This window comes from Hyphopichia burtonii (genome assembly GCF_001661395.1).
Source record: "Hyphopichia burtonii NRRL Y-1933 unplaced genomic scaffold HYPBUscaffold_3, whole genome shotgun sequence".
NCBI classification, from domain to species: domain Eukaryota; kingdom Fungi; phylum Ascomycota; class Pichiomycetes; order Serinales; family Debaryomycetaceae; genus Hyphopichia; species Hyphopichia burtonii.
Window position 1 is genome coordinate 1,521,637 of NW_017963730.1, and position 13,751 is coordinate 1,535,387.

At 35.2% G+C, this 13,751-nt stretch overlaps 5 protein-coding genes across 5 annotated transcripts; 3 read left to right on the plus strand and 2 right to left on the minus strand.

Annotated features, from left to right (window-relative positions):
- Positions 1-1,188: 1,188 nt before the first annotated feature.
- Positions 1,189-2,768, plus strand: BCY1 (cAMP-dependent protein kinase regulatory subunit; the record flags this gene model as incomplete). Its single annotated transcript, XM_020222536.1, has 1 exon — positions 1,189-2,768. The coding sequence occupies one exon, from the start codon at positions 1,189-1,191 to the stop codon at positions 2,557-2,559; it is 1,371 nt and encodes a 456-aa protein (XP_020077222.1). The 3' UTR covers positions 2,560-2,768.
- Positions 2,769-2,914: 146 nt separating this feature from the next.
- Positions 2,915-5,372, minus strand: NUP82 (linker nucleoporin). The gene is made up of 2 exons (XM_020219308.1): positions 3,713-5,372; positions 2,915-3,622 (listed from the first exon to the last, which is right to left on the minus strand). Exons 1-2 carry the CDS (start codon positions 5,259-5,261, stop codon positions 2,979-2,981), a joined length of 2,193 nt encoding a protein of 730 aa, XP_020077223.1. The 5' UTR covers positions 5,262-5,372; the 3' UTR covers positions 2,915-2,978.
- Positions 5,373-5,588: 216 nt separating this feature from the next.
- Positions 5,589-6,901, minus strand: HYPBUDRAFT_202777 (uncharacterized protein). The gene has a single exon (XM_020223026.1). It carries the CDS (start codon positions 6,813-6,815, stop codon positions 5,715-5,717), a length of 1,101 nt encoding a protein of 366 aa, XP_020077224.1. The 5' UTR covers positions 6,816-6,901; the 3' UTR covers positions 5,589-5,714.
- Positions 6,902-9,933: 3,032 nt separating this feature from the next.
- SKI8 (SKI complex subunit WD repeat protein) lies at positions 9,934-11,220 on the plus strand. Its single transcript, XM_020221188.1, has one exon. The coding sequence runs from the start codon at positions 9,986-9,988 to the stop codon at positions 11,150-11,152; it is 1,167 nt and encodes a 388-aa protein (XP_020077225.1). The 5' UTR covers positions 9,934-9,985; the 3' UTR covers positions 11,153-11,220.
- Positions 11,221-11,457: 237 nt separating this feature from the next.
- Positions 11,458-13,734, plus strand: HYPBUDRAFT_98305 (uncharacterized protein; the record flags this gene model as incomplete). The annotated part of the gene is made up of 1 exon (XM_020224011.1): positions 11,458-13,734. A coding segment is annotated over one exon (2,277 nt), but the record flags the coding sequence as incomplete, so codon positions are not given.
- Positions 13,735-13,751: the final 17 nt, after the last annotated feature.

The window sequence follows — 13,751 nt, forward strand, 5'->3', positions numbered from 1 at the left end:
TCAACAACTTGCTAACAAAACAAAAAAAAACTCCACTATTAGCTTAAACACTAATTAACTAGAAGGTTCTTTGGCGTTCGGTGCGTTTCTAATCTTGACACGTACACAAGTGCACTCGCTGAGGTGTTAACAACGTTGTGCTCGTAAATCGCTGACGTGTTCACTTACTCTTCTTACTCTTACTCTTCTTACTCTTACTCTTACTACTCTTACTCTTCTTACTCTTACTCTTACTACTCTTACTCTTACTACTCTTTCTGCTGTACTCTAGCACTATTGCACGTTGCACATTGCACTCACTCTCGTTCTGTGCTCACATCTTACTCATTACTCGTAGTATTCTATACTTTATACTCGTACTAAATACGCTTACTAAATACTCTTACTAAATACTCTTACTAAATACTCTTCCTACTCAAATACTTATACTTACATGTAGGCATATTCACTCTGTAACTTACTTGCTCTTGTCAGCTTCCTGTTAGATTCTACTCTTCCATCTATTCTATGCTTTCGTAACGCGGACTCGATGTAGACCTACAACATTGGCTTAGTGTTATGGCTTATCTTTCGCATCAAGAGCTGGCATCAACTTGCAATCGATCACTTTTCCTTTTAAGAACCGACCGTGGTGGCGATTTCCGGGGGAAAGGTTGGCAAAATGTCGCGACTCCCGGTCACTGGCCAATCGGGAATCCGAGTGCGACATTTTTCTCTTTTTCTCTTTGGGTTTTTGTTTTTTTTTCATAAAAATGTTTGGTGTACGGGTCGGTGATTGCTGGGGCAAGCGCAATTTCTAATCTGCAAAAAAACAGCAACACCATAAGCGCAGGTTGGCCTCCGGGAGTTTGCAGGTTGGCGCCCGCAGTGTCATTTCAGGGATTTTTAACGAAAAAGTGAGTGAAAGATCTCATTAGAATTGCACTTGCTCCTATTAACTACTCTTCTTCTTATCACTTTATCTATTAGAATAGCTTATTTTTAATAGACCTTCCTCACCCGGGTAATCAATCCATTTTCCATTTTTCAACTCAATTACTCAATTGCCACTTGTGTCTTATAGTGGCTATATTTTCACTTTCATTTTTTACTTTTTCTTTTTTTTTTTTTTTGTCTTTCTTTGTCTGTGATTAGGTTTGCTCATTTAATTAATTCAATCCTTCATTAGAATTAGCATTTTTAACCAAAATGACTCCAACTGCTAATCAAGAATTCATAACTAATGAATTAAACCAATTACAAAAAGAAATTATTGGTAAAAATCCTGTTGATGTTTTACAATTTTGTGCTAATTACTTTAACGCTAAATTAGAATTACAAAGATCTCAATTATGGTCTCAACAAATAAAAGCTAAAGCTGCGGGTATTAACTTGTTCCCTCAAGTTGATAACATTAACGTTAATGGTACTGGTAATGGAGTAACGGTTAATTCAAGACAACCTAGCTTTAAATCTCCTTTTGGTGATAATGATCCTCATTCAATACAGCATGAAAATAACTCCAAGAATGACGGTGAAAAGCAAGAAGATAAAGCTGGCTTATTCAAAGGGGGGTTTGGCGTTGGTCAAGAAACCCTCTCAAAACCACTTCAAGAATTAGATCCAAATGATCCTTCTGCAAATTCTCATTCTAACACTTCTACTAATTCAAATCCAAACCCAATACCTGCTAAAATCCCCGTGGCCTTCAATGCTAACAGAAGAACTTCTGTTTCCGCTGAGGCTCTTAATCCTGATAAATTTAAATCGGATTCTTGGAAACCTCCAACTAACGATTTAACTGCTTCGCAAAAATCAGAATTACAAAAAACTTTAACTTCAAACTTTTTATTCAAACAATTAGACGAAAACCTGAAAAAAACCGTTATTGATGTTTTAACTCGTAAACAATTTAAAAAAAATGATGAAATTATTAAACAAGGTGATGAAGGTGATTTTTTCTATATTATTGAAAATGGTACCGTTGATTTCTATGTTAATGGTACTAAAGTTAATTCAAGTGGTGAAGGCTCTTCCTTTGGTGAATTGGCTTTAATGTATAATTCTCCAAGAGCTGCAACCGCTATTGCTGCTTCAGATGATGGGGTAAATTGTTGGGCTTTGGATCGCTTAACTTTCCGTCGTATCTTATTAGAAGGTACTTTTAATAAAAGAATAATGTATGAAAATTTCTTAAAAGATGTTAAAGTCTTATCAAGTTTATCAAGTCATGAAAGATCAAAATTGGCCGATGCCTTGAGTACTGAAATTTATCATAAAGGTGATAAAATTGTTAAAGAAGGTGAACAAGGTGAAAATTTCTATTTTATCGAAAGTGGTACTTGTCAAATTTCAAAGGAAAATGCTGGTGTTGTGGCCAAAATTAGTAAAGGTGATTATTTTGGTGAAGTTGCTCTTTTAAATGATTTACCAAGACAAGCTACCGTTGAAGCATTGGATACCGTCATTGTTGCTACCTTAGGTAAATCTGGTTTTTCAAGATTATTAGGTCCTGCCGTTGATGTATTAAAATCTCAAGATCCTACCGCTATTCCTGATGCAACCACTGCTGTTAATTAATGTATCATTTACAATCAAATCATTTTACGCCAGCATGTGTCGCTGTATTCATTTCAAACTATTTCTCCATACCTTTTAATTGGCAATCGTTCATACTACTTTTTTTTTTTTATTATTATCTCATGTCTTTTTAATTCAATTTTTACTAAACGTATGGATTATTCCATCTATTTGTATTCTTTTTTTTTTTTTGTATCTTTCAATCGAACATTAACGTTTGTATATACATCTTTACTTTTCTTTGCGTTTTTAGATATAATGTTTCATGATTTAATCTCTCGATAATAAAACAGTATTGTAAACCGTGTGAATATACAATAAGGTCGTCCTACTTTCTACAGGTGTATTCTATTTTCCTTTTATCATTAGTTTACACAATTTTAATCAAACTTAAAAAAAGAGAAAATGCTATTTCACAATTACACCTTGATCTTACTAATGTGATCGTCAAGTTTGTGTCTTGCTACATCAATTAATTTTCCTTCTTCTTGTAACCACGTTTTGAGCTTAGTGAGATCCTGACTTAAGCGTAATCTTTGAAGTCTTCTACTCAATTCATCATCCTCTGTCTCCAGTTTAGTTTCTCCACTTTGTTGGGCCTTAACCGATTCCAATTGTCCGTTGAGAGATTTGACCTTATCCATCAAGCTGAGGTCTTCTGAGTTGTCTTTGTTTATCTTAATGTTCAATGAATTGATTTCTTTAAACCAAAACCTTTCTTCTTTTGAAAGTGGGGATGAACTTTTGTTTCTAAGTCTATGTATTGAATCTATGAGCTTTTTCTTTAAAGCCTCTTGTTTCTCATTGATAGTCTTTTGTTTCTTTTTCAATTCTTCAATTCGTTTTTCATTTGTCTCATAATATTCTTGTTTTTCAATCTTTTTGTTATCTTCATTGAGAGTTTCAATTTGTTGTCTTAAATCACTTGTTTGCAACTCAAGTCTGGACGTAACACCAAAAATTGCTTTGGAAAATACTTGAACCAGTTGTAAGAAAAAGCGAGAAGCATCGTTCATACTTTGTAAAACTTGAGTATCTTCCGAATTCAATTTTTTCGTCAATACTGCATTATCAACTCCCTTGTAGCTATCACTGTAATTTTGATTTTTCAAGTCTTTTAAATAGGTATCAAGCTCAGCGATTGGAGCTTTACTGACTAGGGAAATATTAGAAGGATAAATAACCTTCTGCATATGTAATTGCGGATTTTTGATTTCCTTCTTTTCTTCTTCCTTCTTTTCTTCTTCCTTCTTTTCTTCTTCCTTCTTTTCTTCTTCCTTCTTTTTCTCTTCTTTTCCGAGCTTTCTGATTTCAATACTAATTCTGTAATTATAGAATAAAACGAGGAAATCTCCTGTATTAGTAGTGTTATCAGTTAATAGTAGTACTTTGGGATTAGGATGTTTGGAGTTGAATTTATCATACTGGATGAAATCAATATCACTTGACTGAGCCTCGAGAATCTTATCACTCCAAGCTTGAGTATCTATGAAAAGCACTTTGTCACCAGAAATTATAGCTATTTTGGATGCATCATTAGAAAGTTTTCTAAAACAACCCTTTAACTCTTTTGTAAAATTACCAATATTATCATGACCAGCAATCTTTAAGGATAATAAAGACTCTTCAACGAATTTCTTTTCGTTTAGCTTTTTATCGAACTTAGTTAATGCGTTCTCTTCTTTCGAGTCGTGATTTCTAGTACCACTCGATTCGGGAATGGCAACAAATCCAAAACCTCTCTTAGGTTTAGCATAACCAAGCTTATTCTTGTTTTCAAGGGACGCTTTGGCTTTTTCTTCTTCAGCTTGAACAAGTTCTTCCTCGTCTTCTTCATCGGATTTCCAACTCATCATGAGAGGGGAGTCTTGGATGAAATAACGAACGAAAGTTTCACCAGAACTATTCGAACATAAAGCAGAGAGAAATATTGTATCATCATTACTGGAGATTTCTATTAAATCAATAATGCTAGGCTTGCGTTCTGCTTCTGGTATGTTTTCGGCTCCCGCGATATTCAATGGCCCTTGAAGGCTAACGTCGTCACCCTTTTGATTGACTTCGATTATAGGAGTGAAGCCCGGGTTTGAATCCTCCAACTTCATGACTTTATCAGCTGCTTTCTTCATGTGTGAAATATATTGATAATGTTTTATAGCACGAGCTTTCAAGCCAGTGTCTGTAGCAACTTCCATAATACTGGTAGAAGGAAATTTATTATTGATTGTGCCTAATATCTTCGAAGCATTTTCATGCAACTGCTCAACTTGTTGATGAGTACATCTGACTTTTCCTTTCTCTGCTAAAAAGGGATAAATTGCAAAAATATCACCATTAGTCGAAGCGACATAGAGAGTCAAGTACCCGGCTAAGTTGTCGGCAGAACCAAAAGAAATCGAACTAGCTTGACTTTTAAAATTCAGAAATTTTTTCAAATCAATTGATAATTGTGGAACTTCGGTGGATGTTGTGACATTATACAATATGATACGAGAGTCTTCGGTCAAAATGACTAATCCTGCGTCCAATGGCATTGCAGGATGCCATAAAACCTTCTTGATCTTACTTCCTTCGAGGCCCTCTATTCCATAAATATGACTTTGGTTAACAAGGTTGTTATCGATGGTTTGAGGTAAAGTAAATAAACAAATTGATGAATCACCTACTGCCGCAAGCATGGTCCCAGATGGGTTCAACACCATCGACTTTATGTTGAACACAGTATTAAGATCAATGTTAAGAATACCGTAGTTTCCTGATTCGTTAGAAAGCTGACATGCTCTAATAAGGTTACCGATAGAGATGAATATATCGAACCCGTTCCTAACACATACATGGCATTCTGCATTCGAAAACGTTGGAGTACTAAAAATTTTCTGTTTCTCTATTTGAGCAAGGAACCTGTTATTGAGATCGTCGGTAACCGTCATCTTCCCAATGCTTCGAGTTTGGCTTATAGGGATAAGAGGACTCTTCAATCCTTATATTTCTTAAGGAGGAAAAAAAAAGTTCTACAGAAGTAAACGGTAGACACACATTTTTTTTTTTTCAGTACGCAGAAATACAATTAACTTACAACATATGCGTTTACTTTATATATTAGAAAGCTCAGGTCTAAATAGATAACTTTAGCAGCTTGAAAGATCAGAGGTCCATCAGTTTTGATATGGCCTATGCGTCAGCATGTTCAATTTTTTTCTCATTTTCTCCAAGTAGCTGAAGTCAAGACTAGCCATGATCTTTGGATCAGAGCTCTCGGAGAGAAGTCTGAGCCTGGGTTTATGACGCTTTCGAGTGTTTGGTGTAGCTTCATTAATTTTGTAGATACCTGACATGGTGGGTGCGTTTGTTACGGCAACACCCGAAGATTTGATATCACTGACCTGGGTAGTGGCTTTCAAAAGATCTCTAGACGTTTTTGGAATCAAGTCGACTGGATTTAATCTAGTAGAAAGAGCTTTGGTTTCGTTAGCAGATGTGGTTAGTTCAGAGACCTTCCTTCTACTATTAATGTTTTCAAGGCTCTTGCTAGAAACTAGCAGAAGCTTGGATTGTGACCTGGAAGCTGCTCTTCTGAGTTTTTGACTTCTCTCCCATTTTTTATGCTGGTTTTCTGGAAGCTCTTTTGGTAACTCTGGTAAAGCACAGGAATGATCATAGTGTGATTCGTAAAGAGCAGATGACATTTCCAATAAGGTGTTATTTGGATCACGTTCACATTTTAATAAACTAGGGTCATTTAGGATAATACCATCGAAAACGGTGTTGGTGGAATTTTGCACTTTTTGCGTTTCTTCTTTAGTACTGGTCAAAATCTTTGGTTCGTCTGCCTCAATCTCCTTGTTTTGTTCCCCATATATCTTTTGTCTGATATTCGTCAAGAATGATTTTTTTCTAGCAATGGTAGCACCAGTGCTGAGGTTGTTTTTCATTGGAACTTGAAAATCTGTATAGCTTTGACTGGATGACATACTTGAAACGTTGCAACTTGCGATTCGGACTAGAGTTGTTGTATCCGAAACCATGGGAGAGTCAGTTCCAAGGCCTCTGGAATCTTTTGCTTGGTTTGGGGTTACACCTCTGAAAATAGTCTTAATCCATTCATGCTTTGATGTGAACTTGGCTCTTGAAGAACTCCATTTAGCCTTGAAGTTCACCGGTTTTGGTAAAATAAAGTCTTGCAACCTCCTCTTTGGAAAGGTAAAATATCCAGCTTCGCCTTTCAACCCTGGAGACGACTGAAAGGCATCTGACATTCTTTGTATATCCGGTAAAGAAGATCTTGCTAATGAAGAAATTAGAATACCTTTTATATGTATCCATCAACCACAAAAAAATGCTGCGAAATAATTTACAAAATAACACAAACATACGTGATTGCAAATACTAAACAACTATGCTAATTAACTTATATAACTACCCAGCAAAGTCATTTCAAGGACTTTTTGTTGGGATGTTTTTTACGGCCAATCTTCTGTAAGTCCAAAACAAGTGTTGTATATTTCTCTAAGAGGCTTTCGAAATATCTTTGTTTGTCTTCGACTTCGAATCCCAATCTCTGTTCAACCTCTTTGTACTGGCTTAGTATTTGCTTAAGACAGTTCCTCAAAAAATTCGTAATTGCTGAAATGAGTTGTGAGTCATTTGTGTCGAATGCTGTGATCTTTATGAACTCGTAGTAGCGTAAAGAGAAATCTTCTATAGGTTTTTCAGTTAAAACTGGATGTAAGCACTCAAATATATCCTTCACTAGTCTTTTAAAGCTGTATGAGAGGATATCATTGGATATTTCCAAGCAGGTTTTATCCAAAGTGATTTTCTTCAAACTTGAACTTGAATTCTGTTGATACTCAGTAAACTCTTGTTCTCTTTTTTGTAAGGCCTTATTTTTTTGATCATTTTCAGCTTCAAGCTTGCAAATAAGCTCTTGACTGTTTTTGAAATCTTTCTCTAAACTTTCGGTTTCTTTATTGAATATATCCAAGTTTTTCTTAAGAGCTTCGTCACTCTCTTCAATCATTTGGGTCATTCTCTTTAATTGTATGTTTTTTTCGTCTTTTTCCTTCATTGTTTCCGTTAACTTCAAGTTTATTGAAGCGTTGTTTTCCTTGAGCTCCTTAATTTCATATTTGAGGTCTTCAATAACTTTATTATTTGTAAAGATCGATTTTGAAATGAGTTTTTCAAATTTAGAGTATAGCTCTTTTTCCTGCAGTGAATTCATTCTATCTTCTTGTAATTGATTTTCCAAAATGATTTGCTGTGCCTTCAATTTTTCCAATTCTTCCGTATAAGCTTTATTTTTGTCTTCTGAAACTTTGATTTTGTCAAGAACAGCTTTATTTTTCTCGATTTGATCTTTTAATTCTTCTTTTAAATTTGTATTCTCTGTTTCCAAGTCTTTTATTTGCAGGGTTTTAGAAGAATTGGAATCTTGTAGAAAGGTAATTTTAGTTCGTAAATTATCTGTCAATAGTTCTTTTTCTTTCAAGCTTTTTACTGAGTTCAGTAATTTCCTTGTTTCTGACTCGCTTGAAGTAAGAGAATCATTTGACTTCTTTAATTCTACTTTGAGTTTTTCAATCTCGGAATTGAGCTCTTGGATCTGTATTATAGAAGCTGTTTCCTTCTCTTTTACATTCTGAATATGATGCGATAGCTCTTCATTAGACAAGGTCTTGTTGATTTCGAATGATTTCTTATAAACTGTTACGATTTCATTCAATTGAGCAAGTTGGACTTCATTTTCTTCTTCTTTCATTTCAAAATTTTTCATACGTTGATTTAATTGACTAATGACCAGAAGCTGATTATCATTCTCTTTTTCAAATTCCTTGAGCTCATTTTTCATTTCATTGACTGCCAAATTTTTTCCATCTAATTCTTCTTGAAGTTTCTGGTTTGAATGCTGTAAGCTGGTGGTTATCTCTTTTTCCGTGGCTAACTTTTCTGCAGTTAATTTTATTTCACTTTTCAAAAGTCGGTTCTCTTTTTCTAAGTCATTTTGAATATTTACCCTTTTCCCCAAGTATTCCAATAAGTCCCCTTTATTCTCTTTGTCATTTTTCCAATAGAGATATATTTGGCAACTGATTTCTCTTACTGAACTAGATATTCGAAGATTATTCTCCAAGTCTAAATCTTCAATCCCCAAGGAGTTGTCTAACACTTTTGTTAACGTGGCCGTTATTTGTGGATCACACTCACCACCTTGGCTTCCGTTTTTTGATGATTCAAATAACCCTTCTAAGCTTTCATTCTCAAAATTTTCAGATAAATCAGATCCCAGAAAAGTGGGGGACTCTGGAGCTTTCAGCAACGTGCAATCTAACTCTGTTGGAAAGAGCTCGTTGATTTGGTTCAGATTCAACCTCACAATAGGTTTCTTTGAAGCAGTAGAATGAAAAGACTTCGTTGTTGCAAAAGTTTCGGACCCAGAAAGCATTTCGTCGTCTTTATCGTGCGTCGACTCGGATTCCAATACTAATCTTAAATCTTTAACACGGTTTGTCACCACTGGCTCGAAATTGCCAGACTCTCTTGTTCTTGGAGACTTTGGCTCTTCTCTGTGAAGAATTTGTGAAATTTTTCCTAAGGATTCCTCTTCCGTTCCCATCTTTGATTCTGCGGAGCAATTCCTTGAGTTATTAGAATCAATCAATGAGGTGTTGAAATGAACAATTTTATTAGAGCTAACTTTGGCTCGATGGATTGTGATCTCTTCTTTTTCCGTAAAAACTGCAAAGCTTTTACTTCTTTTGAGAGAATGTTGGGCATCAAAAGGATCAAAACTTTGATTGAAGGAAGAATCATTTAGCATAGAATCGTCAAGAAGTACACTCTCGTGATACGGGTGACTAAAAGTATGTCTTCTAGTAGTCAAAGGAGGAACCTGGTCCTCAGATATCTCTTCAGTCAATTCCTCAGCATCAGAAGTTGAAGAAGAATCGTTACGAAGCAATGGGGCCCTTTCCGGCTGGCTTGAATCAGCATTATTTGCAGAAAATAGTCTTGTAAACATTTGTAACTTCCGCTTGTTAATCCTTACTTGGTTGCAAAAGAGTTGGTTAAAAAAAACTCCTACTTTTTTACTCATTTTGTTTTAATTTTGCAATATATCCACAAAGGATTGCTACAAAGTGCTTACAAACTCAACTGGTTTTTCTCTATAAAACTTAATTATTCACAAGCATTAACCACAATAGGTACAAGCTATCTCCTACTTATGGTACAGACTCTAGATAAGGTAAGTGTTGTTGGTCTAATGTAGAAGTAGTCGTTACCAAACCTCCGTACCACGAATAGAGGAGTATTGCTTATTCAATGAGAAGTACTCTATGAAAAAATCAGAACTCTTTTCGGCGGCGTACAACCAAACTAATCATCGTTTACAAGGCCAGCTCTGAAACAGTCAATCCTTCAAGTAATGGGGAAGCAATATATATCCACAGTGAGTGCGGCAAAGGCTCATGAACTGGACGTCCTGGGATTAGCAATTACGAATAAGTACACAGTTACTGTATCTAGCGATGGATATGCAAATTTTTGGGATAACAAGCAAGACGAAGCCCATGACCCAAATGCTTTCGTTGTTAAGAAGTTTATAAGCAAATATGGAGTGCATCACGTAAGTGTTTACGAAAACATAATGCCTTCTACTAAAGTTAAAGTTGTTCTTTTAGCATTTGCCAATTTTGATGGGTCAATTGTCGTAAAATCTTTTGTTAATGATGATTTATCAACTTTTGCAGATGTGGATACTGGCAATGAATTCAAAGCATCTTTCTGGTGTCCAGGCTTCTATAAGAATCCATTGGGCCAACAAGATTTTTTATTTGCCACTCATGCCTCAGGATCAACTTCGGTATATGATTTGAAGATAAATTCCACAGAAAATAGTATTGACATATCGGTTTCCATTGAGTTAGCAGGTAAACTAAATGCCAATGGTACTGATAATTCATTTCCTAATTCTCTTTCTGTATCTAAGAAAGACAAACAAGTGGCTATTGGTTATACAAACGGAGATGTGATTTTATATGATTTTGCCGCCATGAAACCAGTGTACACCTTTCATTCAACCGACTTACAGCAAACTGGTAAAGGCTCTGCATCTAGCTCAATTCCAAGAGTAGTTGAATTTTCACCGGGTGGATCTATACTTGCGGTGGCTCGTGATAATCAATCCTCCGGTACAATCACATTGTACGATGTCGAATATGGTGAAAACATTGGTTCTTTAACCACTCCTTCTCATAGCTCTAAAAACAAAATCGGTGGTTTCGCTCATGATGGATGGGTAATGGGATTGAGTTTTGATTCTGAAGGTAAATTATTGGCAAGTTGTGGTTTTGATAAATGCGTAAGAATATGGAATTTGGAGTCAAGAGAGAGAGAAGCCACCATAAAAGTCTCTATATCCGATCTAGAAGATACTGAACACGACGAATCAGTGGACCAGAGTGTTGTTAGTGGTGTCCAGTTTATAGAACGAGGTATAAGAGGTGGAGCAGGTGGTGACTCGAACGAGGGGCTTTGTATTATCAGTTTTGATAGAGCTATCAGATGGTATAGAGAAGCCGGAGGTATTTGATAGAGAAATGTATAGAAAAGTCAATGTATATTAGCTAAACTTCATTTAGTCAATTATTGCAAAAATATATAGTCTTGTATTGCATAGCAAAAGCAGGTGTACGGGTCCTCTACTACCAAAGAAAAATGAAAACAAATAGCTGAAGATATAAACATCTTAGACATGCATAGGGTACGTGGAACTATATATAACACTCCTATCTTACATTTAAAACTTGCATACTATGGATAATAATGTCTCCAGATATAAATGAACAATCCAGGCAGAAGGAACAGGCGAAAACTATTCATAATCTCATCAAACAATTGGAATTTAAGGAAGATCAACCAACAATTGCAAAAGAGCTTCATTCGCTTGTCAGTGTTTCAGGGCTAGACAAGAAAGAGTTTGATGGATTGATAGAATTAATCTTCAAAGATGTTACTGCCACTACAACCAAAAATATTTTGATCATGTCCTTGTTGCCCAATGGGTTATATATACTTCCACATGAAGTAATATATCTAATACTCAGTAGCATCGGAACACCAGAAGTTTATTACAAAGACGGCGGAAAACAAAAGCTGAAACATTTGGCTAAATCTAATCAACAGAATTTACTAGAATGGCTTATTTGCTCCTTACATTTGTTTGGTCCTAAGGTGTTCAAGACTTTAAATAGGTTATTACCGATTCTTTTCAATCTTCTTCCTTTCGAATTCCTGAGACCATTCATAGCAAACTTGATTTTCATTACTATATTGAATAGCAATAAATCGGTTAAAATAGACTCCATTCAGCTAAGAAGCCACACTCTTTACTCATTCAAACCTTGGCATGCTCAACTTGTAGTTGAATTATTCCTCAAGTTTCCATTAGATAACAGCTTGAAAAGTTTACTAGTATTTTTCAAGACTATAAATCCAAATTTGGATTACAATAAACTTGCACCAAATAACACGGAGTATGATTTAAACTCTATTTCCCTAGTCGATCTTCGAACTTTCAGTTACCCAGATCCTAGATTTTTAGAAAAATTAAATGATATCAAGATTATTAATGGATTGAGAGGTGAACCAAGGCTAAAAGAAGTCGAGAATATTATGCATTCGAATATTAAACAATATGACGATTTCTCTCGTTCGATTAAAAGACGAAGACGAAATATAAGCAACAGATATAATTCAGAAACTGCTGACTTAGATTTCCTAGAATTCAATGGGTCTCTGACCTCTACAGCTGTTTCAATTAATGACTGTAATGATTGCAGAACATTTATAAACAACTTGAACAATATCAGGTTCATCAACATCAATTCTTTAGTTAGCCCTTCTACCAATGCTCCTTTATCTATTGCAAACAAATTCAAAGTATACTTTCTTGTCACACAAGGCTTGTTGGCTAATAATAATTTTTCAGAATCGATAACTAAGCTTGAATACTTTATTCGATTAAGCATTCTCGATGACAATTTATCTTTCAAAGACTTCCAAGAACTTTTTGACAAAATCGAACGGCTTATGGCTTCCAGCTCTGGGACCTTGACACTAAAACTGATGATTGATTTCTTATGCTATAAATTCGGCACCCATTTAAACAATTGCACTTCGAACTCAGAAAAGCATGAAATTATTAAGCTAAGAATCAAACTACTAAAATACTTGCCTGTAATTAATCCATCAGTCTTCAAGGATGAACTATTGAGTAATCTCTTAAATGAAATTGATTTCAAAGTACTAACTGAAAGTCACAAGCTTCGCAAAGCTGAGATAACATCACTTCTATTAAAAGAGCTTAGCTATTTATTTTCGACATGGTACTCCAAAGTAAAAAATCCGAACTGCAATCAGGAGACAAAGTTCAACTTTTTCAAGATAATTAACTCATCAATTCCAATGATATACGCCTTTATTATTGAAAAGTCGTTATTGACTTTGGAAGTTAAGTTTTCTCTTTTAAAGCTATTCAGGTTCATTAAAACATTTGATAATAACCACTTCCAAGAGTTTTTAGAACCGACAGGAGTATTTATTCCTCCCCCTTTAATTTATAATTTATTATTTACTTTTAATCCTCTTGTCATTTCCGAAGTCTGTGGATATATCGCCTACATAAAAACTTATAGGTATCCTGAAACTAAAAAAAATTTACAGACAATTCAAAACACATATGTTATGGATACTTTGAACTTTCTTTGGAGAGACAAGGCTTTCTACTACTATCCATCAAAAGAATCTTCGAACAAGTCATTTTTACTACCGCCAGAATTCTTGCATAAGTTAGGAACTTTGCCTGCGTTCAGTTTCTCAAACCTTGTAAGTGTTACTTCGGCCGGCAATATTTTTCATAACCCCAGCTTTTCTCTAATTGCAGCCGAAATTGTTTGGAACTTTGAGGATGAAACTGAAAGGCTAACCCAAAGACACCCAGGCCCATTGAAAGAAACTACTGCGACTCAGTTATACAGGGATCCAAATAGTGAATGGCTAGGTATTCCTTATGACGAGGTGAGACTTAGGGTATTAAGAAAACTTGATAGGTTAGGCTATAAAGGCCTTTGCGACTTGTTATTCACTTCCTTGAAAACTTTGATGAACCAGAGAAATGAACCTGCTTATGA

Excerpts from the sequence above, each read along its gene's own strand:
- NUP82 (XM_020219308.1), bottom strand. The coding sequence starts at position 5,261 with ATGGTGTTGAACCCATCTGGGACCATGCTTGCGGCAGTAGGTGATTCA. Across the intron at positions 3,623-3,712 it reads TTCTAATATTTCCCTAGTCA|TATTGACGAAAAAATTGAAT; the intron begins GTAAAGCTCCAA and ends TTGATAATGCAG.
- HYPBUDRAFT_202777 (XM_020223026.1), bottom strand. The coding sequence starts at position 6,815 with ATGTCAGATGCCTTTCAGTCGTCTCCAGGGTTGAAAGGCGAAGCTGGA.
- SKI8 (XM_020221188.1), top strand. The coding sequence starts at position 9,986 with ATGGGGAAGCAATATATATCCACAGTGAGTGCGGCAAAGGCTCATGAA.